The sequence below is a fragment of the Cucurbita pepo genome, chromosome 11 (assembly GCF_057944985.1).
Source record: "Cucurbita pepo subsp. pepo isolate OVF chromosome 11, ASM5794498v1, whole genome shotgun sequence".
Lineage (NCBI taxonomy): Eukaryota > Viridiplantae > Streptophyta > Magnoliopsida > Cucurbitales > Cucurbitaceae > Cucurbita > Cucurbita pepo.
Window position 1 is genome coordinate 17,277,887 of NC_141808.1, and position 26,449 is coordinate 17,304,335.

Here is a 26,449-nt window from a genome sequence, read left to right on the forward strand (position 1 = left end):
CCACGACCGAATCCAGACCTAAGCCCAGCCCATTTCTTCGTCTCATTTGGGCCTCGGGTCCATTTCCTTTTATTTCCTCAAAAAATTAAAAAAAGTGTGGCTGCTGGGATTCGAGCCCAGGTCTCCACGGCCACAACGTGGAATTCTCACCACTAAACTACAGCCACTTTGTTGCAAGGAGGTGGAATATACAACTATATTATTTAATTTCAAAAAAGCAACTAGGTTGAATCGAATAATATCTAGATTGAGAACAAAAGTAAATATTAAATTAATAAAAAGAGGATAAATTTGTTTAAGGGTTTAAGCTAATAAAATGTAGTGTAGAATAAATTCATGGTTGGTGCCCAATAATTGCTGCCTAACAAATTCTTAAAGCTATTGACATTTTTTTTTTTTTTTTTTTTAAATTTCTCAGGTGGCGTTTTACAATAAAGGGTATCAAAAGGGCATATGCCACGTGTCCAAATCCGTCATTTCAACATTAATTTAGGTGGAAGGGAAGAAAATGCTGTCCACTCATGAGTGCTAAAGATCATAGCCATTTGAAAACAGTTGGAGCTCAAAAAATAAAATAAATCCCCTAATTAAGTCAAATTTTTAAAAAAATTAAAAATCAATTTTTAGTTTATTTATTTATTTATTTAATATTCATAAATTTATTAATTTTAATAAAATAAAATTTTGCATAAATATAAATTAATCACCATATTGTTGGATGAAAGTTCAGGTTGAATGGTACTAAGACCTATATGGGTCACGACCCCATGTATTTATATATGTATATAATGAAAATTACATTGTAACAAATCATATGTTTGAAATCATAGATTCTCTTTCATTTATGGTAACAAAGAAACAAGTAAATCTATAACAAAGCAGGAAATCATATATTTCTTTGATTTATGGTAAAGTAAATCATTGCGAAATCATAGATTTGGTAACAAATCAGGAAATCACTGAATTATTTTACTATGTGCAGATATGATCTATTGGAATAAGGTCTAAAGCAAAGCCATGAAAGTTAAGGTGGTTAATATCATACCAGTGGAGAGAATCCTGTTAAATGGACAGAAACAATAGTTAAATCTATCAAAATTAAATAATTAAACATTTTATATTGCTAATTATAATTAGATTTTTTAAATGGTAATAAATTATCATTACCGAACTAAGGTTAAGCACCATCGTGAATGGGTGTTTGGATAGGATTAATAAGCATTACTAAATTATTATTATTATTTTGCAAAGGATTTTTTGTTTTTTTAATACCATGACTTCAGCTAAAGAGCGCACCCTCTTTATTTTGTTTTTTTTTTCTTTTTCTTATTTTCATTTTTTAATCCCCAAATAAATAAAAAATAACAAAAACTATTTGAGTACGTGGAGATTCCCGGTTGGGCTTGTCCAAGTTGGATGAGGGTGTGATAACCGACCACCGGAGCCGAAGGTCTCAAGTCTTCGCCTATTGCTTTAAGCCACAATTTCGGTAAACCTCTTTTAACGGTAACCGACGAACCTTGGGTATTGCCTGTCCACTTTACCAAATTACCCCTAATCTGCGGCCGCAGATTTATTTATTTTATTTATTTTTTTGAAAATATTCAGCCACAAGGGTACCTGAAATCTGAATCTCCTCTACGGTTCCCAATATATATATTAACTAACATTCCCAATATACATATATATTAAATTATATAATCTAATTTCCCATATTAAAAGTTGTTGTGTATTTAATGTATAAACTTTCAAATTTGTTATAATAATTATTATTATTTTTAAACTCAGGCATAAGCTTCTATTAAATGTAGACGATTAATTTTAAAATTCAAATGACAAAATTATATGTTGGGTGACATATTAGTTTTCTATTTTTTTTAATAAAATTTTTGAAGTGAAAGTTATTTTAAAAATGTATACCAAAACCTATATCATAATATTCCTCACTTATAAATCCATGATCATTTCCTAAATTAGTCAACGTAGAACTCACTTCCAACAATCCTCCCATTGAACAAAGTACACTATAAGTTTCAAGGGTCTCCTCTTAATTGAGGCTCGACTCCTTTCTCTAGAGGTCTCAAATAAAGTACACCCTTTGTTCCACATTCGAGCATTCGAGGATTCTATTGTCATGGCTAATGGCTAAGTTTAGGGCATGACTCTATACCATGTTAGGAATCACAACTCTCCACAAATAGTATGATATTGTTGAGTTTGAGCACAAGTTTGCTTTAAACTTTTTAAAAGGCCTCATACTAATGGAGATAGTATTCCTCATTTATAATAAACCTATGATCATTATTCTCTAAATTAGCCAACGTGTGACTCCCTCCCCTCGATTATTGAAAGAATGGCATAAAAAATAATGTGGGACGACATCAAATTTGTACAAATGATGCGGTTGAAGCATTCAACAATTTTAGTATCGAAAAAACAATAAAACATGCTACTTGGCTTTATTTTAATTTTAAAAAATAATTAAATAACAGAGATGTCAGTGGCATTTTCGAAATTAAAGAGATTCACCATGGTCAAAGTAGCAATCGTCTGTCCCTTTTTGCTTAACTTTTCCATCTCGGAAAAGGATGAAAAGAAGGGGCAGTTTCGAAATATATTGAAAACATGAGTGGCAAATATTGGGATGCCTCTCACGCGGGAGAGGAAGCGTGAGTGCCACGTGCGGAGGTCAGAAAGCAACGTGTAGAAGGGGCATGCAAGTAAGGGAAGAGTGGGGTAGAGAGAAAAGGAGTGCGCGTGGGCGTAGGTTACACAGTTAACGGCGGCTGGAAGAGCGAGAGTGAATAAGGCCAAAAGATAGGGTAAGGGCGTGTTTGGACGCGCGAGTGGGGCCAACGGAGAAAAAGACGTCAAATTGGAAAAAACCAGAAGGCGGAAGACCGACCGTATCGCGGTGGGTGTGAAGAGAGAAAAATCACTCACAGAGCCTACACACCCACACAGCCACACACCCACTGCCTCTGTTTTTTTACAGAAGAGCAAATTCCGTCGCTCTCTTCCTCTGTTGCGATTCTCACAGACGAAGGACACACAAATCTGTACGGTCGCAGAGCTTTAGTTTCTACCAAGTGGCTTTTCTGTGGGTTTTCTCGGCACAGGAGACATGTCCGACGACATCCCGACATCTTCCTTCTTTGTTGCTGCCTAGCTTCTCGCCAAACCCGCTTTGTCGGTCTCTCTTAATGCTATCGCTACTGTTTTCTTTCATCCCCTTCCCCATTTCTCCTCTTCTTAGTATCGCCTTTTCTTCCAATCCGTTATTGCTTCCGATGAACTGGATTCTCCATTTTTTTGTGTTTACAATCTTAGTTGCTCTCTGTTGTTTGCTGATTTTTGAATGCATGTGGGGTTTGAGATCACCGCGATGTTTGTTTTCTGATGCCTGCGCCAGGGCTGTTGTTGTTTGGTTTAAGCCTCAGTTCTTGTCCTATTGCGGCTTTTTAGGTTCTGGATTCTGCTCATATTAATGCATTTTCCATTTCTGTTGGGCTGTTCTTCCCATTCATAGCTTCATCTGAATTGGATTTGCTATTAATTACTAGTCTCCAATAGTTACCTCTGCTTTCGTTTCATTTCTTGGTGTTTTTTTCTTCTTTCAACAAGTAATTTTCATTGTCAGATATTTATAAATATGCTTATGCTGTCTTGCGTTTGGATACTCAATCGATTAAGACTTGTTGTGCTTACTTGTTTCAACTACTGGCTATGTTATGCTTATTTGTATAATGATGTGATGCTTGATCAGCCATGAAGAATGAATTAAATGGATGAGAACAATGTGTACACTGCTTGAATATCTTGTTTGGCCTTGATTTGTGGTCACAGAGTTGTTGATGAACATGATGGCCATTCCACTCAAGAACTTTTCCCAGAAAAATCTTGATCAGGACTCTGTGCATTCAGTATTTCCATTTTCAGTTGATTGTACGCCGTGGCGGAGCTCGAACGAACGGAAGATCCCATTGCCTTTGTCTGATAATACAACTCTTAAACTTGAAACTCCTCCACAGCATCATCACAAGCATTTGGGCTTTCAGTTACCAGATCAGGAGTCATCTACAGCCCATTCAATTGGTGAATCTCTGCATAAAGTGTGTACTATGGAGGTGCAAAATGCTCAAGAGCAATGCATTTCTTCTGAATCTGGTACTTGCATGCTTAGATTCCTCTGTTTATTTGTTGTTCGTTATACATTTGTTTGATTAGTAGTAGTGTGGCTCAGCTCAACACTGATAACAATATCAGAAATTGAGTAAAATGGGAATATGTGGTTTACTTGGTATAGTACTGCGGAAGCTAAGTCACTCAACTTTATCTATGTTGATTGCCCCGACCCCTTGGCCACCCTTAGAATCTCAGTTAAAGAGCTGGTAGATGAACTGCCGAAGGGCTAATGTAACGATCCAAGCCCACCGCGATCAGATATTGTTCTCTTTGGGCTTTCCCTTTCGGGCTTCCCCTTATTCTTAAAACGCGTTTGCTAGGGAGAGGTTTTCACACTCTTATAAAGAATGTTTCGTTCTCCTCCCCAACCGATGTGGGATCTCATAATCCATTCCCTTCGGGGCCCGGCGTCCTCGCTGGTACTCGTCCCCTTCTTCAATCGATGTGGGACCCTCCCAATCCACCTTCCTTCAGGGCCCAGTGTCCTTGCTAGCACACCACCTCGTGTCCGCCCCTTTCAGGCCTCAGCCTCCTCACTGGCACATTGCCTGGTGTCTGGCTTGGGCCGATATTGTCCTCTTTGGGCTTTCCCTCAAGGTTTTTAAAACGTGTCTGTTAGGGAAAGGTTTTCACACCCTTATAAAGAATGCTTCGTTTTCCTCCTCAACCGATGTGGGATCTCACAGCTAATGCAAACTATTTGTACTCCTCAAATTTGTTCTACTACTGCTAGGTTATTAAAATTATGAAGGATATTTTCTGCCGTAAAAATTGTTCTGCCTACTAATTTCTCGTTATCTTGTATGTTTTCGACGTTTTATCCAACCTGAAGTTATTCTTCGTGTTTCAGGTCAAGAGGAAAATTGTGGCGAGAGTGTGGAGAATCAGATGAAACCAGTTATTTTGTTTAGCAACCCTGAATTTATGTTCAATTCTCCCCAAGTTGATGGCAGCCAGCCAATGGTAGGTTGAATTTTGTTATTTGATTTCCGTTTCTTATTCGTTGCTAGGCTAATAATCTGTCTCTCTCGATTTCAGACTCGAGTACCATACCCGTACATTGATCCTTACTATGGCGGGCTATTGTGCAGTGCCTACAGTCAGCAGGCTATTAATGTAAGTTTCGTACATCGATCCTTTGAACTTTTTACATTGCAAGTCGATTAATACACCGGAGTTGTCTGCATTTTATCTTCTCTTATGTGGTTCTTGATTGATGTCAATGATTTGATTCTCATAAGAATCAAGCTCAAGTAAATACCAATGTTGTTGGGATTGCACCTGCACGAGTCCCCATTCCGCACGCTCTTGCTGAAGATGGGCCCATCTATGTCAATGCCAAACAATACCATGGAATTCTTAGAAGGAGGCAGTCTCGTGCAAAGCTCGAGGCTCAAAACAGAGTCATAAGAAACCGAAAGGTATCCCTCGTGAATTTTACTCCTTTTTTCAGTTGATTTTGGACACTTCCCATCAATAATCAATTGGAATGGAATCCTTAAACAGTTAAATATGTTTCGATGAGAAGAACTCGAACTCGGGAACTTGAGCAAGCTTTAAGAAAATGCTGTAGTGTATTAGTTTGTGAAGTTTATATGAATGATCTGATCCTTCCTTTCAATTCTCTACTAGACAATAATACCATTTCAATTATGCAGCCGTATCTCCACGAGTCTCGACATCTTCATGCCCTGAACAGAGTGAGGGGATCTGGTGGACGCTTTCTCAGCTCGAAAAAGAATCAATCACCTGTTCAATCAACTCCTTCGACCACCTTGAGCCAACAGATGAATACACCAGACTTCAATACATGTAGCTCTGAAACGAGCGACCGTGGTGTGAGCTCTGAGATCACAAGCATCTCTAATGGTTCAGTGAGGTTCGGGCGGTCGGACAGTCAGCTCTCCGCTCTCTCTTCCAGGATGGGTGGAAGAATGGAGCAGTATAGCGGAGACTTAATGCGTGGCGGAAGATAGAACCGTGTTATTAAACTAGACGACAGGCAAATCATCCTTGGCTTTGTTAGTTATTTATGCTTTGTGATTTCAGTTCGGAATGAGCAGAAACAAACCGACAGTAATGTACTATTGACAACGTTGGCATGATGGCCTTCAATAATTTGCTTGTGTTTAAAACAAACCATATTTTAGAAGCAGGTGACAATGGTTTTGGGCTTACGTGGATTTGTTTGTAATGACAATATGGCAAAGGGTATTTTTGTAATTTCCACAGTGTTTTGCCTTATTTGGAATTTCATGTTCTGCGTTAATTGGCTGACACGTGTACGGAAAGTACTTGATATTACCCTTTATTTACAGTCCTTTTGACTTGGCGGCATTTCTCGACATAGAACCAAATTTTAAAAATTGATTTATAAATCCGCCAGCCAATCAGCACTTGCCACGTACTGGATTTGAAGAAACAATAAATCTCATCTCGCGCTATTGCATGGTGTATCTTTGCCGCCGGTGTTTAGAAAAAGCTAAAATGAAATTATTAATTGTTTATTCGATTTAATTTAATTTTAATTTTAATTTTAATTTTAATTTTTTGTTCCCTCTCCTTTGAGAGAGAGAGAGAGTAAGAGGCGCCCAATCTTCAAAACCGCAACTGTAAGAACTCTCTCCTGCTACTGGATTTTCTTGGGCGTTCGGTTTTGATTTGCTGGTGCCTTTCTTCTCCATTGGTAATCAACCATTGCAGAAGTGCCTTTCTTGTTCTTCTGATGCTTTTCACTCTGCGTTTCTTCTTTCTTCCGTTTTCGATTTCCATAACCATTTCTCGCTGTTTGTTTCTTCTTTTCTGAATTCAGCGGACTTGGATTCCAGAAAACATGGATGGGGGAGTAGCTTACAATCCTCGGACTGTGGAAGAGGTTTTCAGGGACTTTAAGGGCCGTCGTGCTGGAATGATTAGAGCTCTCACCACCGGTCTTGTTCAATCTCACTTTTCCTTCTCCTCCTCATCTATTTCTGTCTTTTTGTTTTCAATTTTTAGGGTTCTTCTACCAGGCTTTCATGGCGCTTTACATTTCTAGTTAATTACTCTTCTCTCTTGCCATCTTTTTGCAGATGTCGTGGAATTTTATCAGCTTTGCGACCCTGGTCTGAGCTCCATTCTTTGCATTCTTTCTATTTTACCTAACTTGTGGGTTTTCGTTTACTTGCAATTGCGGTTTGATAGTCAACACTGTACTTTATGTGTGTTAATTAATATTGTTTTGAAATCTTCTCTGTGGGGTATTCTCTTGATTCGTGAATTTTTGGTAATGAAAAAGACACGGTTACTTATTACTACTGATAGTGAGAGCCTCTAATTTGGTGAGATTTCAAAGAGCCACCTGCTTCACACACACACACACACTCACATACACATTGTAGCTGGAATCTGAGTTTTACCAGCTTTTTCATTAGTTATTTTGTTGGCATCATATTTAAAGACGTTGTGAAATGTGAATGATACTTTAAATTTTGTTTGTAATCTCCAACTGTAGTTTCCAAGCTGGAATGTAGCAAGTTATTGTTATGCTTATTGGGACTTCAGTAGGAAGTTGGTGACATAAATACGTGCTTAGCTATGAATTTTCTTCGTACTTTCTGTTCTTGGCCACTCGAAGAATAAATGCAGTAAACATTGGGGACCCAATTACTTTTTTTAATAGCACTCCATGTAGCTATTTCTGCTTTTACGGACATCAGTGAACTTTTCAACTATTTACACAGCTGTTTCAAATTTCAGAGAAGGAAAACCTCTGCCTATATGGACTCCCTAATGAACAGTGGGAAGTTAATTTGCCTGCGGAAGAAGTACCTCCAGAGGTTCCGGAACCAGCATTGGGCATTAACTTTGCTAGAGATGGGATGCAAAAAAAGGATTGGCTATCCCTTGTTGCCGTTCATAGTGACGCATGGCTTCTTGCTGTGGCTTTCTATTTTGGTTCTAGATTTGGCTGTGATAAATCTGACAGGTACTTTCTGAACTAAATTTCCTGGCTGTCGCTGCCGCTGCGGCACCACAGTTACTTGTTACTACGTGTATGGCTTCGGTTTTGAAAATACAAAAGTTGTCTCTGATATTTAAAAAGGAAAAGGAAAACAAATTATTAGTTGTGCAGAGCGGTACTCTGATGTCTGGCATATCTCTTTATTAATTATGCATCTACCCGTTCTTTGAAGACTTCACAATATGGAGACTGACTGGTGGGCCATTAATCTTTATGTGTATAAGTGTTGCATTTTAACTGATAAATTTGGGTTAAATTGGTAAGATTATGAAGGCTTAAGTAAATCCTTGTGTTTCTCTTACAAAAAGATCAAAGAAATGTAGCTTGGGAAAAAAGACTCAAATTCATGCATTTTGTTTCTCGAAGTGTGATCATTTTCTCTTGCTCATATCATTATTTGCTAATTTTGTAGAATTGATTCATGATTCAGGAAACGCCTCTTTACGATGATAAATGATCTGCCCACTATATTTGAGGTTGTGACGGGAAGTGTGAAGAAACAGGGAAAAGACAAGTCATTGGTTTCAAATAACAGCAGCGGCAAATCCAGGACTGGCCCAAAGGGGGTAAAAAGAATTTTCTGTATCTTATTTCATTTTCATTCGTGAACAATGACATATGTCTCAATTGAGTTTGATGAAGAATTTTGGACCTTAGTGCTCGCAATCAGATAGTTTGGTACCCTATGCAATTGTTCTCACTTCAAGAACAGTAAACAGAATATAAGAGAAATTTACAAAGGAAAAAGAAAAGTTGAGAAAGTATCTGGACTTGCTTCTAAATCGCTATGCAGTAAATATTAGTTTCAGAAGCAAGGCATTGATGTGCACATTATTTATTTTGAAAACTAAGTCTTTGAATTTCAATGCATTACTCCTGATGGATTTATCTACAGCTCTATATGTCCAGTCGGTTTTCGTTCTATATATGATCTTTTGACTGGATAACATTTGTTTAACTAATTTTTTTTTTAACAAAATTAACATTATTAACAGAGAGATTCTGAATCAAGCAAGTTGTCTAATGGGTTGGCAAAAGATGAAGACGAGGGACTGAATGAGGAAGCTGAGGAGGAGCACGGGGAGACCTTATGTGGGGCATGCGGGGAGAATTATGCATCGGACGAGTTTTGGATATGTTGTGACATATGTGAGAAGTGGTTCCATGGCAAGTGTGTGAAGATCACTCCTGCAAGGGCCGAACATATCAAGCAATACAAATGCCCCTCGTGCAGCAATAAGAGGGCACGGCCCTGATAATGATGGGTATCTCGTTAATTTTATTCATGTTGGATTAAGCTAACTTGTAGTCAGTCCAATATTAATCCATGTCCCCCCAGGGTATGTACTAATTGCGTTGGCTGGAATCTTATTTATTCGGATAACTTACAGGCTATTAAATGTATTCTATGTAATTCCCAACTGAGATACACAGATTGTTCTATATGTGCGAACCTGTCGGCTATGGAATCTGAAACACTATAATTTATCTTGTTTAATTGTTTCTGATCTGCTTCTTATCCTGGGCTTCAGAACATAAATTTCGTTCTCACTTCCAAGGTATGTTAACTCTACTCTGGTTTTCTGCTGGTCGCTGGCTGAAAGAAGGTAGATCATTTCCTTCTTCCACCCTTAAACTCTAATATGCAAATTGTGAAGAATTGAGTGTGTTTGGACGAGGATTTAAAGATGCTTTCTGGTAATCTGACTAAGCACAGGTGAAAAAGGCACTGTTGGATGCTGTGGATTTTAATCTTGCCCTGCGCAAAGATGTTTGAGATTCTGGTTTGTTAGTCTTCGGTAATCATATCTGCAGTAGATGGAGCTGGCGTGCTATGCATTCATGGCGGAAGTATGAGAACTGAGAATGGCAAACGCTAATTCCTCGGTGGTTGATGCAACATCACGTGAAACCAGGTCCAGAACAATGCACAACCAAACCCTTGTTTTGGTTATGTAAGCTTACAACTCTCGGAAATGAAGTTTCCTCTGATGCTGAATTCTAGTTGAGGTTGTCAAACACAATAGTTTTTCATCTTTACCGATGATGGGAATGCAATTCAAATCTAAACAAGCCTTTTTATTTATTGTGGTATATACATTTATTTCCTAACCAATCACTCTTACAGAGTTTGCCCTGTTATAGTTTACCCCGAAGGTAGTAATTCAAGCAACTTGGCATTTGATAGATGGGGGAACTGGTAGCTGAGAAGCACGTTAAATACACCATGTTTGTTGAAAAGGTGTGTTTTTCATTCATATATCTCACTCTCTCTAGCATCTATTGCTTTATTTACTTGGTTTTATCATTCATTTATACTTGATGGTAGTAGAACACTATCCATTTATTCTATATTCCCACCTTTAAGCCGTTTTTTGTACAACGAAATGATTTCAATCTGTGATTATGGAGCATCTTTAGAACGAATGGTGCATACTGAGGTTATTTCCTGGGCCTTGAAATGTTAGCACGATTTAGGTTCTTACCAATCTATCGGACATGTTTGAAATGATTTTTTTCGTGCTTAAAAAAGTGGGTCGAATTTCGAAAAAGAAAGGTTTTTAAGTACTTAAAAAGTCTTCCAAACAAGTTTTTACCATCTCAGCTCGTGTGTTTCTTTTGTTTATGTTGATTCTAACAGTCATATGAGATTTATTTACTTGATTCTTTTGGAATAGATGTACATGCTCAATGTTATGCTATTAATGAACTTTCCAAATAGGCCCTTCTCACCGTTTAAAGTTTCTGTTTATTCAAGGTAATTCAGAGTCAAGTGGACTTAAATTTCCCAATCAGCAAAGAACTGATGCTTGATATTTGCGGGTGATTTTTCTGGCGAACAATGGACATGATCCACACTAATTGGTTAGTCTTACGACTCTAAATGTGGAGTGAAAATGGAAACATTCCAATTTAAAAAATGATATATATATATATATATATATATATATATATATATATATATATATGTGGTTGAAATATGGTTGACGCAATTATGATAAATTTTTTATTAAAAAGAAAATGAGAATTCAATGTTTTAAAACTTAAATATTTAATTAGACAGCTGTAAAATATTTTATTCATTTCATTTTGATGATGGGGTAACATAGTTGTTTAACAATTGTAGGTCTCATAAAACATTTACTTTGATTAACCGTTGAATTTTCTTTTTTCAAAATTTCTTTAAAAAAGTTAAATTTAGATCTAATTCTTTGTGGCTTCATTATAAAAAAGTGAATTTAAAGGATGATGAGGAATTAAGAATATTTAAAAAAAGAAGGGATGTAGAAACATGATAAAAACATATGAATTTTTAAATTGGATGGAGTTGGTATGAGAATCAAGTGGAAAAAATATATTCTTTGGTCAAAATAATTAAAAACATAAAATATTTATTTGCTGAAGAAAAAAAAAAAAAAAAAAAAAAATCATCCGCCTTTGCTGTAATTGCATGTAATATGTGTTGGATGGAAGTCCCACATCGACTAATTTAGGGAATGATCATGGGTTTATAAGTGAGGAATACTAACTCCATTGGCATGAGGCCTTTTGGGGAAGCCCAAAGCAAAGCGATCATGAGTTTGTAATGAATAGGGCATTGATTTTGCATGTGCTTTTTTGGATTCCTTTATGAGTTCTCACACACGTGCTTTTTGTTTTTGTTTTTTCTTCTTTTCATTTCCAAGTTCCACTTACGAATTTTTATTTTGCAGAATGTACTAAATCGAGACTGAAAATATAGAACATTTAGTATTAGGAATCGTTGTCTTCTACGATGATATGATATTATTCACTTTGAGTATTAGTTTTTATGCTTTTAATTTTTTCAAAATGTTTCGTACTAATAGGGATGTATTACTTATAAATCTATGATTATCTCCTTAATTAGCCAATGTGTGACTCCCTCCCAAAAAATTTCAATACTAAGGATATGGAAAGAAGGAAGAACGATGACATTGATGTTGATAGAAGAACCGATAAGCAATTGCAACTTTTCGAATACAAAATTCAGGTACGCTTCTTTCTGTATTTAGTTGATATGGTTTAGAGTTATGTAAGGTCAGTGCATGCAATAGTTTTTCGGGTCCTGAGCCTTAAATTAAGTAAGTTAAATAACCCACAGGATGTGCACAATTTTATTTTTGTAGCAAAATTTGAGGTATAACGGTAATTTAATTAGTAAGATTGGTTAAATTAAGTGAAATAATTGGTTGAATTAAATGCTCCAGCTACAAATTCCAAATACAATTAGAATATTTATTTTAGGTTTTAGTTTGATAAATAATTATTTTTAAAATTGAATATATATATATGCCACCTGTAAATCGTGACACAAATGAAGGTAAGGATGAGTTTGAGGCTTGAGGCGTATAATAAAATGCGCCCTTCCTCTCTTCTTTCGACACCACAATTTTGTATCTCTTCCGGCTGCCGCCGTCTCAACCTCTCCCCTCAAAATGGCCTCCTCCCTCTTCTCTTTCAATACCTCTCTCTCTCCCAAACCCTCTTCTCTCTTCCGACGCCCCCTTCGCCGGAATACTTCCCCCCCTTTCACCATCGCCTGCCCCTCCGCCACCTCCGACTCTGCCGCCTCCCCTGTTCTCGACTCTTCCTTGCCCATCGGAGTTCAGAATCCCCACTTCGCTTCTGTCGATATTCAAGATGACTCTCATCGCAGTCGTTCCGTTGCTGCCGGTGGTGGCCGTAATTTCTCTGCGAAGTATGTGCCGTTTGGTTCTGGCTTTGATTCATCCGAATGGTACTCGCTCGACGAAATCGTTTATCGGAGCCAATCCGGCGGGCTGCTTGACGTTCAGCACAACATGGAAGCGTTGAAGGAGTTCGATGGAGGGTATTGGCGGAATCTGTTCGATTCGCGTGTAGGGAAGACGACCTGGCCGTACGGTTCCGGCGTGTGGAGCAAGAAAGAGTGGGTGCTGCCGGAGATTGACTCCAGCGACATCGTTAGCGCCTTTGAAGGAAATTCGAATCTCTTCTGGGCGGAGCGTTTTGGGAAGGAGTTTCTAGGCATGAACGATCTGTGGGTCAAACATTGCGGGATTAGCCACACCGGCAGTTTTAAAGACCTTGGAATGACTGTTTTAGTCAGCCAAGTCAACCGCCTCCGGAAAATGAATCGCCCGGTCGTCGGTGTCGGCTGCGCCTCCACTGGAGACACCTCCGCCGCTCTCTCTGCTTATTGCGCCGCCGCAGGAATTCCGTCCATTGTCTTCCTCCCGGCCGATAAGATTTCCATGGCACAATTAGTTCAGCCGATTGCAAACGGCGCTTTCGTCTTAAGCATGGACACCGATTTCGACGGCTGTATGAAATTAATCAGGGAAATCACGGCGGAGCTTCCGATTTATCTGGCGAATTCGCTCAACAGTTTGAGACTGGAAGGGCAAAAGACGGCGGCCATTGAAATCCTTCAACAGTTCGATTGGGAAGTGCCAGATTGGGTAATCATACCAGGGGGAAACCTAGGGAATATATATGCGTTTTACAAAGGCTTCCAAATGTGCAAAGAATTAGGTCTTGTGGACAAGATTCCGCGGCTGGTTTGTGCTCAAGCGGCAAATGCAAATCCGCTTTACTTGTATTACAAATCTGGCTGGAAAGAGTTCTCGCCATTGAAGGCGAGCACCACTTTCGCTTCTGCAATACAGATTGGGGATCCGGTTTCCATTGACAGAGCCGTGTTTGCTTTGAAAAATTCCGGCGGAATCGTGGAAGAAGCGACGGAGGAGGAACTAATGGACGCAACAGCTCAGGCTGATTCGACGGGAATGTTCATTTGCCCTCACACAGGAGTGGCGTTAACGGCTCTGATTAAGCTGAGAAACAGGGGCGTGATCAAAGGCAGTGATCGGACGGTGGTAGTAAGCACTGCTCATGGTCTGAAATTCACTCAATCCAAGATCGATTACCACTCGAGAGCAATCCAGGGCATGGAGTGCCGATTTGCAAACCCGCCGGTGGAAGTGAAGGCGGATTTTGGGTCTGTAATGGATGTTCTTAAGGAGCATCTGTCGAGGAAGAATCCAAAAATGGAGCTATAGGCGAATGTTTCTGCCATTAAACTAATCTGCAGTGGAGCTTCGTGTTCAAGGTATGGAATACTCTGTTTTTTCATCTTTATAGTTGTTGTTGGATGTTTGGGCTGAATTTGTGCTGTTTCTCCAAAGTTTTGTGCATATTATTTGTTTTGTTTTGTTTTGTTTGATTGTTCATCTCTTTGTTACGGTTTGATCGGAATTGGATTTGACATTTGGATGGCAGTGGCCGTTTCCGATCCAAAAGAATTAAATAGATTTGACTCAATATGCTTTTGTGGCATTGCTTTGACTATGGATAACTAGGAGCGACTAAAACTTTTTTAATTTTTAATTTATTTTTATTATTTTCAAACGTTTTATACTGTGTGTAATATATAAAGCAATTGATTTGAGTGGATAAAGAAAAAAATAAAAATAAAAAGAAAAAGAAAAATCTCTCTGTCTACTTGTTCCTTTGACCTCTGAGATGTATGTGAATAAACTTATGGTCCACATACATTAGGTGGAAAGTTATATATGGATTGTTACGCAAGTTATCACATAAATTTAAAAGAAAACTTCAAACCCCACCACAGATTAAAAATATAGTATTAAATTTGGGTGAATACGAACCCATTGAAAATTTCTTGGTACATGTTTGAGAGTGTAATAGTCTAAGCCCACTGTTAGTCGATATTGTTGTATTTGGGCCCAGAGTAGGATAGAGCTGTCTGTCCCAAGTGTCATCTTAGATTGTGAGATCTCATATCGGGTTGAGAGGGGAATGAAACATTCTTTATAAGGGTGTGGAAACCTTTTCTAGAAGACCGATTTTAAAACCTTGAGCTAGAGACTGAAAGAGAGTAAAAAAATGACAATATATGCTAACAATAGACTTGGACTATTACAAAGAGATTCTTCAAAACTCGATTTTTCAACTAATGCTTTAAATGATCCGATTAGGGATTTTTAGGGTGTGGATGGTAAGATTTGATATGCATGACAGCATGTGTTTTCTTCATGATTTTAGTCTCATGTTTGATTTTAGTCTCATGTTTTGTAGTGAGAATGTTTGTTGGAATAGATGATAGATTATTTAGTGATTTGTTGCAATAAAAAAACAGGTGGATATCATAAGTTTCTAATAACTGCAGCAATTGGATTGGATGGTTCCTTGTAACTCAATAAACAGCCCATTGGATCTTGGAAAAATATGAAGAGTAGCATTAGCTCATACGCCCCAACATTATTGCAAAAACAAATTCAAATCTCCATTGACTCTTGCAATCAATCAATCAATGTTGTTGTTGTTGTTGTGGGCCTTCATGAATTATGGGTCCACTTTTGATTTGGGATTCCATTCATTTTAATCATATTTAAAACTAGGAAGCTAAGAACTGAGAAGAGGAGGGGATAAGTATGGAGAAGCTGAGTGAGAGAAGCTTTGGGTCCCTATGTCATGTTGTTGGGTGTCACTGTTTTACTTGTTTGTCTCTATCTTTACACAAGTATATTTTGGTGTGTGTGGGTGTTTTTAACCTATAATATATATATATATATATATATATATATATATATATTTAAAATGACCTGTGCTTTTTACTTTTATCACGACTCAATAAACTATTCAATAAGATCATTACAATATAGATTATGAATATGAAAAAAAATTCATATAATCTGGATTGAAATCTCAAAAACACTTGTTTAAAATTTAAATTATTCCAGAAGTAAAATTAATTAAGTCCATCTTGAATGATACTAAACTATATAGAATTATAAAGAAAACTTAGTTATTGACCAAAAGAAAATACAAATGCTCTTTTTACTACATTTTCCGAGTTTACTATACAAATACAAATGTATATAATGGTAAATATAAAAGTAAATAAAAAATCTTAAAATATATTAATGAAATACCACTCTAAATCATCTACCCAAAATTTGATCCAAAAATAGATGAAGCTTGATTCTTATAACGTGGCCTGAATTGCAACCTGAATTAATATTGGGTTAATTTGAACAATCTTTTTCTCTACGATTGGGTGTTTTCCATATTATGATTAGGATATATTGATTTATATGAATATGAATATGAGTTATGAGGTAGGGTCAAAAAGATGATTATCCCTTATCTAAGATTCTGTTCTTGTGGTGGGTGTGTGGCTGTGAACCAAAAAGACCCTCGAAAGCTGCCATCATTCAACCCATGGCATCTTCACAAAGACCAAGATGAGAAATGTATGCAACTTTTAAATTTTTTTTTTTTAAAAGGGCTTAATTTAATTCTTCAAAAGAAAAATGAAATCACGGAACAGTAAGTTCTGAGCAAAAAAGCAGAGCAACAAAAGGAGGTTTGTGTTGGTGGGAGAACCCCAATGGAGTACCTGCACACTACCTTACTACTTCTTCACAATGTTTCCCCAACAGACAAGAGAGATTCAAGAAAGGAAAAACCCAAAAGAAGACAAATATATGCTTAATTTTGGTTTAGAATTGGAAACACAGAATCTGGGAAATTATCGTCGTAAGCAAAGAATGAAGAAAAGGGGAGAGGGGAGGGTAGTAATATATATATATATATATATATATATATATGGGCTACGGCGGAGGGCGGTTGCGCTTGTGGCCAGGCTTGGCGGCGGAGTTTCCTTCGGAGGAAGCCTCCATGGATTTGGTGAAGGAAGCAGAGAGATGGGCGTACAAATCAACAACCCTTCTGATGTTGTTGTTAAGCTCGCGAATCAAGCCCACGTTTCTGGCGAGGTTGTGGGGCATTTTGGACTCGTGATTTTGGTTAATTTCATTGATCAGCAATCTGTTTTGATCCAAAATGTTCTGAACTTGAACGAAATTCTTCTGAAATGTGTGAGCCATTTTCCCATCCATCTGCCTTCCATTCCCCATTCCTCCTGATGACAATGTCTCCCCCTCCATTAACCCAACACACCGTTCTTCTCAATATCACTTCCTATCCTGCTTCAGATATCAAATGCAAGCTTTCAGTTTCTTTACCATTTAATTTCATTTAACATATGCTTTTAAAGGACTGAAACATAATCACATCTTCTTATCGGTACATACAAGCTTTCACTAACAGGCAAAATGAAGAAGAAAAAAAAAAAAAAAGATTTTTTCCATTTTTAAGGACAAGGCTTTTCTGCACATGAGACAAGAACTGTAGCAGAAATCATCACCTCCATCTCCATGGATGATGAGAGGAGAGGACAAACAAGAGAAATTATTAATGTAAAAAATGGCTTTTATTATTGCTTGATAATGAGATGTAGATAGAAAGAAAAGGCAGATCCCATTGTTCCGATTTCCATAAAAAGGAACTCTTTTAATATTATACTGAGAGCATACCCACGTACAGCTCAGAGCTCCAAGGAAGAATCTCTTCATACACTCAAAAACCAGTCCAATGAAGCACAGACACCATTATTGATCTAATCTAATATTCTATATTTCTAATAAAGATATCTGAAATTTGTGATACATAGACAAACTACTTAAAACAATAAAAGCAGGCAACCCAACCCATTTAAGCAAAATCTGTATAGGTTCAAATTTGGACAAACCAAAAGAAATCTAGGAACAATCTGAAATTGTTTTCAGAATAGTAAAGGGAGTAAGAGGGGAACAAAATTTAATGACTGCAGCTACCTGGGGACAGCAAAATAAATAAATAAATAAATAAATAAATAAAATGAAAAACAAAAACACAGAAACTCACAACTTTTCTTTTCTTTTCTTTTCTTTTCTTTTTAGTTCTGTAAGAAAGAATAAGACCCCAGGAAGCCATGGGCAAAAAGAGAAGCTCCCAGTGGAATTGAAATGAAGGGAAAAGTGGTCTTGTTTTCTCGGATTATTTATGCAATTATTATAAATTTTGAAGTAGGTCTCAAAATAAAATAAAAGAAAGTGAAGAAGGAAGGAAGAAATAAAAGAGAGATTAGAAAATGGGTAAAAATAAAGTTGGAAATACCTTCAAAATCTCAAACATTATATTTTGAGGAAGAGAAAGAGTGAGTCTGAATCCCGAGGAGCAGTGGAAAAAAAGATGGCCGATTGAATCGAATCTCCGGAACAGACAGACACCTCTTCTGTAATTTCTGAGAAATCTAGAGAAACAGAGAGATGGACAAATAAATAAAAATAAAAGACAGAGAATATATATATATATACATTTTATTGAAACTTTATAACCAAAAATCCCACCAGTTATTTCGCATTTATTATTTCCATTTCTGCTGCTGCTTCTTGTTCATCAAATTAGGAGGGGATTGCTTCTGTGTTTTCTGTTTTTTTTTTTTTTTTTTTTTATTCAGATCCAAATCTTGTCTTTCCCAAATTCCAAATTCCAAATTCCCACAAAATTTCCTCCAAGGACTTTCACGTCACTCCCCCCCTCCCTAATTTAATGCATTTGTTTGTAATATCTTCTTTTGCAAAGGGGAAATATAAAAGTGGTTTGGCTTTCTTTAATTGTCGTACCCAGTGAACCAACGCAGATGGGATACATTTTACCTTTTTCCTACTGTCAAACATTTAATTATTTCTTTCTTTGTTTCATTATTATTAGAATATATTATGAATTGTGTCTCGAAACTCCAATTTCGAGGTCCTTTCTGGGTTCCCATTACTAATTTCGGTGTACACTAATAAAGATCCTCCAAAACAGGAGTTAGCAAATGACAACTAATTTTGGTGCTGACCAATTTGTGGAGCCAAGCAACCCAAGGGAATTTCACCATTGAAACGCAATTCAATTCATAAATAGTAAAAAGACAGTTCTAAGATTCTTAATCACTATGTTAACACAACAATAAAGGCAAACTTTTTAGTTCAATTTCTAAATACTTGATTCCTAGTTGCGTTGCGTTTCTACCGTGTGTCCGTGTGTCCATTTAGAATTTGATTCCACAACGCAAAGTTTAGGTATTCTCTTATTTGTTTCTAAGACAAAAGACAATACTCACATACCACTACGTATCTCTCTCTAGGAAGATTCATACAAAACACCCAACAGAAAATTGCTTCAACCCAAATATGTCAACAGTAAAGTTTACCGAAAAAAAAAATATTTTGTTAGCATGGTTAGTAACTATCCTGCTAGTAAAAAAATCTGCTAGTAAAAAAAGATGTTAAATTATGAATTAAGAAATATCTCAATCTTCTGCCGATATTGACTAACAAGAATACATACATAAATAAATAAATAAATAAATATTATATATTGCATAATCTCAATCTGCCATTATTCATTTATAATTTAAGCCTTTTTAAGGCTGAAAGTCGACTTCAGTCAAATATATATATATATATATATATAATTTGGGTTTAAGAAAGTTGGGAAGTGAAGGAATTGATAATTATTTGGAGAAGAATGAGGAGATTTAGGAAAAAGGGGAAATGGGATTGGGTTGTTTTCAGTGACTTTGGGGATACGATATAAACAAACAAAGGGCTTTCGCTTTCTGTGGGTGTGCTCTTCATTTTTATTTTTGGGATTTTATCTTTAGTATGGCCGTTCGTAGGTCCTACTTATTCAAATCTTAGCAATTTTTAATCAATAATGTCATTTTCTTTTCTGTTCTATAGATCAAAAATCATATAATTCTTAATAATTAGTTTTGGTTTTCAATTTTTTTAAAAAAAAGATAGACTCAAATGTTTATAGATAGAAGTTAAACATGGTAAACTTAGAAACAAGGAAAAAAAAAAAAACCCAATTTTTGAAACAATGGATGCATAACCTTTTGCTTGCTTCAACATCTAGTAAAAATACATAATACCTTCACGACCCATCTTCTCTACACTTCTTCTTTCCTCCCTCTCTCACGTCCCTACACCCTAAAGAGATGGAGGATAAGTGGACACTTGCTACCCAAAAAACATGAAAAACGAAAGGGGGTGACAATTAATAGAAAAAACGTGACCGGGTAGGATTTTGCTGGGCTAGTTCGAGAGAAAGAGAAAGAGTTCAAGAGAAAAAGAGCTAGAATTTTTCTTGAATTTTGTGTACGTGCGCCCAACGAGCGCAAGAAAAAAGGAAGAAGCACGAGCACGAAGGGAGAAAGAAGCACAAGAGACTAGAGAGGGAGATGTTGAGGATTGTTGGAAGAGGAGTCCCACATCGGCTAATTAAGGGGTTGATCATATGTTTATAAGTAAGGAATATATCTCCATTGATACGAAGCTTTTTAGGGAAATCAAAAGCAAAACCATAAGAGCTTATGCACAAAGTGAACAATATCATACCATTTTTTATCCTCTTCCGATTAATGTTTTTTTAATAAAATCAGGGGTGGAAAAACACATGAAGGATAATATTGCAGGAGATAAAGAAAGAAAGAAAGAAAGAAAGAAAGAAAGAAGGAAAGAAAGAAAGAAAGAAAGAAAGAAAGAAAGAAAGAAAGAAAGAAAGATGATTCTCACCTTTGGGTATAATGCAGGGGAGAAACTTGAAGTGGCCATCCATCGTCAGATTGTGGAATCATAATCACATCCAAACGAGAAAGTCTCATTCCCAGAAGCTTTACAGGTTCCTCTTCCATAGTGTACTTCACTTCTATGCACACATTTTCAGCCATTACAAAATCTGAAGTAACCCAACAAAGAACAGAAATGAAAATCAAAGAAACAGAAAGGAAAGAAGCCAACCCAAATGGGCAAGAGAAGAGGAGACAAAGGTTATTGAAATCATTGGCCTTTATAGATTGAAAGATGAGCAGCAGAGCAAGAACAGCAGTGGAGGCCATAGCCCTCCAACGATCACATATCAGAGAAATGGCCATGTTCCTTTTTTCTTTTTTCCGGTTCCATTAGTTGTGGTTTTTCTCCTGATATAATCTTATCGGAGTTCAAAAGAGAATAAAATCCAACATTCATTAAAAATTTTGGCTCATTTTCCTCTTAATTAACCAACTTGAACTAATCCGGAGGGAAATAGAAAAGATATAACTTTTCAATTATTTTTCAAGTTTAAAATGGCATGTCATCCCTTACAATAATAAAAAAAAGTACTTCATATTGAAAAAATTGTTTTTCATAGCTCTGTGTTTTCATCAAAAAAAGATGTTGTAATCAATTAATGAAAGTACTCAATACTACATTGAAAAAAATCTATATGGGTACTACACATTAATTAAATGCCATTCCATCATCTTTTTTAAAATCAAGTGGAGTTCACTGTTATCCAAAAAAGAATTATAAAGTCAAAAGTGTAGTATGAACAACGTGATTATCATACCTAGAAAGTTTTTATTGATTAAAAATAAGAATCCTGCATTGATTGATTATTATTTGTTTTATTAAACAAAAGAAAAAAGAGAGAGAAAAAAAACATCACCTAATTTGTTTAGTGTCCAAGATGCAAGAGGAAAGGAAGGTTTAATGCCTCTGCAGGAATCCTTTTGAATGCACATACTCCATTCTCTTAATCTTCAAGAGGAAAAGGAAAACCTATAAGACAAGAAACTACAACTCAAGCATGAAAGAGCTCTCAAAACATTTAATAATAGCAGAGACTGACATGGACATGGAATATGGTAAACCACTACAAGTGATGCTTACTCTTCCACATTCGATCACCCAACATTATGCATCAGTTAACCTTGTCATCTGTCACTTGCATCAAAAAACATCACCTTCATGTACAAACAAAATATTGTAAATATTCAAAATAAATACAAGTTTTCACACGACTAAACCTAAGAAGTGAAATGGTAACCATTTTCACCCTTAAATATCTTTTAATAGGAGGACTACTTCGTGATTGAAGAAGATTTGAGAGCTAACCATGGTCAGAAATTTAGTTCATATGAACATAAACAAAAAACCTTGTCGGACCAAGGCCATAAGGAATATGTGGTTCTAATGGATTTTTTTCTTTAACAAAATTCATGGTACCAAGATGTACCATGATTTCCTCATATTTTTCAAAGAAAAGTTTCCTGTCGGAAGCTATCAGAGATGAAGCTTGGAGAAAAAGCTCCGCTGAACAGAAGCAATCCATATTATAAATTGTTAGGAATCACGAACTTCTATACTAATATGATATTGTCCATTTTGAGCATAAGCTCTCATGCATTACTTTTAGTCTTCCCAAAAGGCCTCATAGCAACGAAGATGTATTTCTTACTCCTTAATTAGCCGATATGGGACTCCTCTTCCAACAATCCTCCCCTCAAAGTATACCATAGAGCCTCCCATGAGGCCTATGGAACCCTCGAATTGCCTCCTCTTAATTGAGGTTCGACTCCTCTGGAGCCCTCGAACAAAGTACACCCTTTGTTCAACACTTAAGTCACTTTTGACAACACCTTTGAGGCTCACAATTTCTTTGTTCGACATTTGAGGATTTTATTAACATGACTAAGTTAAGGACATGATTCTGATACCATGTTAGAAATCACAAACCTCCACTATAGTATAATATTGTCCACTTTGAGCATAAGCTCTCATGGCTTTACCTTTGATTTTCCCAAAAGACCTCATACCAATGGAGATATATTCATTACTTATAAATCCATGATCAACTCCTTAATTAGCCGAGATGGAACTCCTCTTCCAACAATCCTCGACATAAATCCCAAATAAGACCCTTCATCCGTGATTAGTCACTAACAACATTCTATCATTAAATAAGGCCTTTGCCTTTTAACGGTTTACCACAAGGGAGAAAATAGATAGTGTTCTTCAATGAGCAGAGCAGTCATCATAATATCAACATGCCAGAGAGAATTAAGGTCGAATCGCATTTATAGTAACTGAAATATTCCAATTTTGGTAACTGCATTCCATAAGAAAATTATTATTGTTCTAATACGATTGGCCCCAAACAGTTAATGTGTTGGTTAACTTTCAAAATTATGGGGGATACTTGTAGAAATATCACTTGAATGTACTCATACGACTAAAACTAAAAGTTAAAAACAGTACATCATTCTCAATGTTGAATTATTAAACGAGGATTTTAATACGATCTAAAATGATCAGAGAGCTAAATGTAAGGAAAATTTGTATTAATTCACTAACATCTTCACTAAACAGGTCAAGCACAAAACAGACTACAGACATAACAAGCAATAAACATCGAGAGATGACGGACCAGTGAGAACAGCAATACAAGAAAAATAAGATGCGGCAAGGTAAACCAGTTATAATAATTGGTGGCTGCATCAGGCTATCTTTTTTGTTAATCCAAATTCGACTATGTAAACTATGCAACAAAGTTCAGAATGCTAAACACAACCAAGAAAGAAAAAGGCTGGCAAGAAAATCTTGAAGTAATTGATTAACACTGAAAACAAATAGTTTATTATATATTTTCTAAGGGAAAAAAAGCTCATCACCGGATTTTCTTTTTGCCCAAGATGCGAAGAAAGGAAGGTTTTATGCCTCTATGCAGAAATCCTGTTGAATGCACTTACTCAAGTCTTCTGATCTTCAAGAGAAAAAGGGAAACAATTGAGACAAGAAACAACAAGTCAGCCATGGAAGAGGTCTAAAAACATTTAATATGATATACCATCGTAACTAATGCTTAGACATTGGAACATGATCTATCCAAATCCTTCAGCCCCCGTCTATGTTAACACCTTGAGAAGAAACAAAGTACAAAAGTTACAAACAAAGTGCGTAACTGAACCAGAAACTTGCCATAGAAGTTTTCGGTTTCCACCAACAGAATGCAGTGCACTGCATCCTAGAGAGACTTGTTCAAGATGAGCACGCCAACAAAAATAGGGCCAAGCTAAAACTATCTCTACAAGCATCCCACCAATTGAGTTGAAAGACACTAATGAAACTAAATAAAATCATTTTAATGACAGAAATTTTCTCAAATATTTTGATTTGTGTGCAACAACAAATATGGTATATATGTAAATGAAAGGAGCCATTAACGTTATACAACAAACCACTAAGAAGAAGAAACTTTATATTGATACATTTGTTTATCTTTTCGAGAAAAAAGAAAAATCATCCCCTAATTTTGCTTTATGTCCATGATGCATGAGGAAAGTATCAGGTTATCAGTTGTTGCGGCCTTCAAGATAACAGTGAAATTGAATGAGAAGAAACTACTAATCACGAATGTCTATCTTGCTCACCCTGTTAGAAGATATATTCAGCAGAGTTATCGACTATGTCTACAAGATATCTTTTACCCATGTCCAGGCATTGGATGTAATTGCGAACAAAATTTGGTCCATGAGCAAGGATGAAATAACATTCGCATGAATACAACAGCCAGAAATTAAGTCCACTATTTGCATGAGGCCTAAAGGATGAGTAAGTTCATTTATCATGCCAAATACTACATAATAGTCAAATATCTAGATTGTAAGAAAATATCTTGGTGCTGATCAAACCCAAGAATTATACGGAGATTTTATCACTCGGGGGAAAACGTAAGTTTAATACAAAACGTAAAAGCAGTAGTCTAAGATGAAAAAGATGGATTCAGGCGAACCTTCAACCACAGAACGATCGCCTCCAAAAAGTCGATAGCGATCATCATCATTTGGGCCTCAATTGGGCTTACTGTTAACTATATTACATCGGCCATCAAGTATAGTTCATACTCTAGTGATCTTCAACAGAAAATAGACAGAATATATTATCATACACAAACATGACAGCAATAGATCAGGAAGACTATTAGAGAATGGACGTCGGAAACTCACTCGAGCATATTCTGAAGACGGCTTGAGGAAGAGACTCTGGATGGGAGAAGACGCGGGAGACGCAACCGAGCGCACAGATCTTCGCTCGACGAACCGACTCTGCTTAGAACTTAGAAGAAGAGGCCGGAAGGAAATTTGCGACCTCCTTTGTCGAAGATTGTAGCACAACTAAACTGTAGATCCAAATGTAACAAGAACTTCATTAAACATCAAAAACCAGCTAAAATCGCATTGTTTATCAAACATAGTGGTAAGTTTCATGGCTTCAGTTCGCCAAAATAAGAGCATTTGGTGGTTTTTTCTAGCACTATTTGTGTATTGAAGAGTGTGTAAAATTGAACTGGCAGGAACAAAAGCAAACTTAATTATAACAAATTTATTCGTATTAGGGTGTAAACAGTTGAATTCTTTTTGGGGTAGAAGTAATATTTGGAATGTTGTATTGAGATTTTAGGGGGCCTTGGAAGAGTGTCCATGCGTTACTTTAAAAGTAACGGACAGGATTAGCGGGTGATTGATTTTAGAAGCAGAGAATCGGAAACCCTAGCACGTCCCCGTCGCCCAAATTCTCTGATACTCATTTCACTTTTGGGGATAAAATGCTATCACTTGCACTCCGTACGATCTCCACGCTTCCTTCCAGTTCTAGGCATCTCCGCCTCCGCCCAAACCATCGCCCCTCCTTCAGGCCCTTCTCCGTCAACATGTCTACACACACTCCGCCAATCGAACACGTCGTCCTCTTCAAGGTTAAAGATGGCGTCGATTCCTCTAAGGTAAACGACATGCTCACTGGCCTCAATTCCTTAACCTCCCTTGAACAAGTCCTCCATCTCACCGCCGCCCCCGTCCTCCGCAACTGCTCCTCCGCCTCCAACTTCACTCACCTCCTTCATAGCCGCTACCCTTCCAAGGAGGATCTCTCCAGCTACTCCGCCCACTCCGCCCACGTGGACGTTGTCAAGCAATTTGTTCTTCCTATCTGCGATGACATCATGGCCGTCGATTGGGTCGCCGATGCTTTGCAAGGCCCCGTCGCCGCACCTCCTGGCTCTGCCCTTAGAATCACCTTCCTCAAACTCAAGGAGAATCTGGCGGAGGAAGTTAAGAACGAGATCTTGGAGGTCATCGCAGGTCTGAGGGAGAAATTGGGGCCCAATGTCCAGTTGACGGTGGGCGAGAACTTTTCCCCGGGCAGAGCCAAGGGGTATTCGATCGCTTCGATTGCCATTTTCCCGGGGCCGAAGGAGTTGGAAGCGGCGTCTTCAGACCCAGAAATGGTTGAATTGCATAAAGAGAAGGTCAGGGAGCATTTGGAGAGTGTGATTGTGGTGGATTACGTGGTTCCGCCGGCGCAAACCGCGAGTCTCTAATCCCATCCATCTATGATTGTCGCTACAAACAAATTTCTGATGAACGATGTTATGTGTTGAAATTGAATAAAAGCGTCCACCGTGATGTATGAAATTGTAGCATTCCGATGATTTTGAGTTTCTTCTCTGTTTGTTGCTCGCCGCCTTGGCGTCCAT

The 26,449-nt window shown here is 37.2% G+C and overlaps 5 protein-coding genes and 1 non-coding gene across 21 annotated transcripts; 4 read left to right on the plus strand and 2 right to left on the minus strand.

Moving 5' to 3' along the window:
• Positions 1–95: 95 nt before the first annotated feature.
• TRNAH-GUG (transfer RNA histidin (anticodon GUG)) lies at positions 96–167 on the minus strand. The gene has a single exon. It is a non-coding gene; the product is annotated as a tRNA-His (tRNA).
• Positions 168–2,907: 2,740 nt separating this feature from the next.
• Positions 2,908–6,408, plus strand: LOC111805916 (nuclear transcription factor Y subunit A-3). Of its 3 annotated transcripts, none has more exons than XM_087127998.1 (6): positions 2,908–3,193; positions 3,847–4,167; positions 5,036–5,148; positions 5,224–5,301; positions 5,427–5,606; positions 5,844–6,408. In XM_087127998.1, exons 2-6 carry the CDS (start codon positions 3,855–3,857, stop codon positions 6,159–6,161), a joined length of 1,002 nt encoding a protein of 333 aa, XP_086984124.1. In that variant the 5' UTR covers positions 2,908–3,193; positions 3,847–3,854; the 3' UTR covers positions 6,162–6,408. The 3 variants fall into 3 exon arrangements, with proteins under 3 accessions (XP_086984124.1, XP_086984123.1, XP_086984122.1); XM_087127997.1 differs by having other exon boundaries at positions 2,908–3,189; XM_087127996.1 differs by lacking the exon at positions 2,908–3,193 and adding an exon at positions 3,206–3,465.
• A 304-nt stretch (positions 6,409–6,712) lies between these two features.
• Positions 6,713–9,686, plus strand: LOC111805880 (PHD finger protein ALFIN-LIKE 4). 5 transcript variants are annotated; one of them, XM_023691158.2, is made up of 6 exons: positions 6,713–6,871; positions 6,998–7,115; positions 7,257–7,289; positions 7,924–8,152; positions 8,619–8,754; positions 9,184–9,686. In XM_023691158.2, the coding sequence occupies exons 2-6, from the start codon at positions 7,019–7,021 to the stop codon at positions 9,442–9,444; spliced, it is 756 nt and encodes a 251-aa protein (XP_023546926.2). In that variant the 5' UTR covers positions 6,713–6,871; positions 6,998–7,018; the 3' UTR covers positions 9,445–9,686. The 5 variants fall into 5 exon arrangements, with proteins under 5 accessions (XP_023546926.2, XP_023546928.2, XP_086984127.1 ...); XM_087128000.1 differs by having other exon boundaries at positions 6,759–6,890; XM_023691159.2 differs by having other exon boundaries at positions 6,778–6,797.
• A 2,815-nt stretch (positions 9,687–12,501) lies between these two features.
• LOC111785191 (threonine synthase, chloroplastic-like) lies at positions 12,502–15,438 on the plus strand. Of its 2 annotated transcripts, none has more exons than XM_087127995.1 (2): positions 12,502–14,300; positions 15,381–15,438. In XM_087127995.1, exon 1 carries the CDS (start codon positions 12,646–12,648, stop codon positions 14,248–14,250), a length of 1,605 nt encoding a protein of 534 aa, XP_086984121.1. In that variant the 5' UTR covers positions 12,502–12,645; the 3' UTR covers positions 14,251–14,300; positions 15,381–15,438. The 2 variants fall into 2 exon arrangements, with proteins under 2 accessions (XP_086984121.1, XP_086984120.1); XM_087127994.1 differs by having other exon boundaries at positions 12,503–14,300; positions 15,351–15,438.
• A 1,238-nt stretch (positions 15,439–16,676) lies between these two features.
• Positions 16,677–25,449, minus strand: LOC111805882 (protein ELF4-LIKE 3). 9 transcript variants are annotated; one of them, XM_087128008.1, is made up of 9 exons: positions 24,921–25,449; positions 24,707–24,827; positions 23,762–23,831; positions 23,586–23,677; positions 21,805–21,852; positions 21,581–21,672; positions 20,668–20,830; positions 18,215–18,350; positions 17,159–17,202 (listed from the first exon to the last, which is right to left on the minus strand). In XM_087128008.1, exons 6-9 carry the CDS (start codon positions 21,654–21,656, stop codon positions 17,191–17,193), a joined length of 387 nt encoding a protein of 128 aa, XP_086984134.1. In that variant the 5' UTR covers positions 21,657–21,672; positions 21,805–21,852; positions 23,586–23,677; positions 23,762–23,831; positions 24,707–24,827; positions 24,921–25,449; the 3' UTR covers positions 17,159–17,190. The 9 variants fall into 9 exon arrangements, with proteins under 9 accessions (XP_086984136.1, XP_086984135.1, XP_086984134.1 ...); XM_087128004.1 differs by having other exon boundaries at positions 21,764–21,852; XM_087128005.1 differs by having other exon boundaries at positions 21,805–21,878.
• On the plus strand, positions 25,444–26,404 carry LOC111785193 (stress-response A/B barrel domain-containing protein UP3). The gene has a single exon (XM_023665632.2). It carries the CDS (start codon positions 25,520–25,522, stop codon positions 26,291–26,293), a length of 774 nt encoding a protein of 257 aa, XP_023521400.1. The 5' UTR covers positions 25,444–25,519; the 3' UTR covers positions 26,294–26,404.
• The last annotated feature ends 45 nt before the right edge of the window (positions 26,405–26,449 follow it).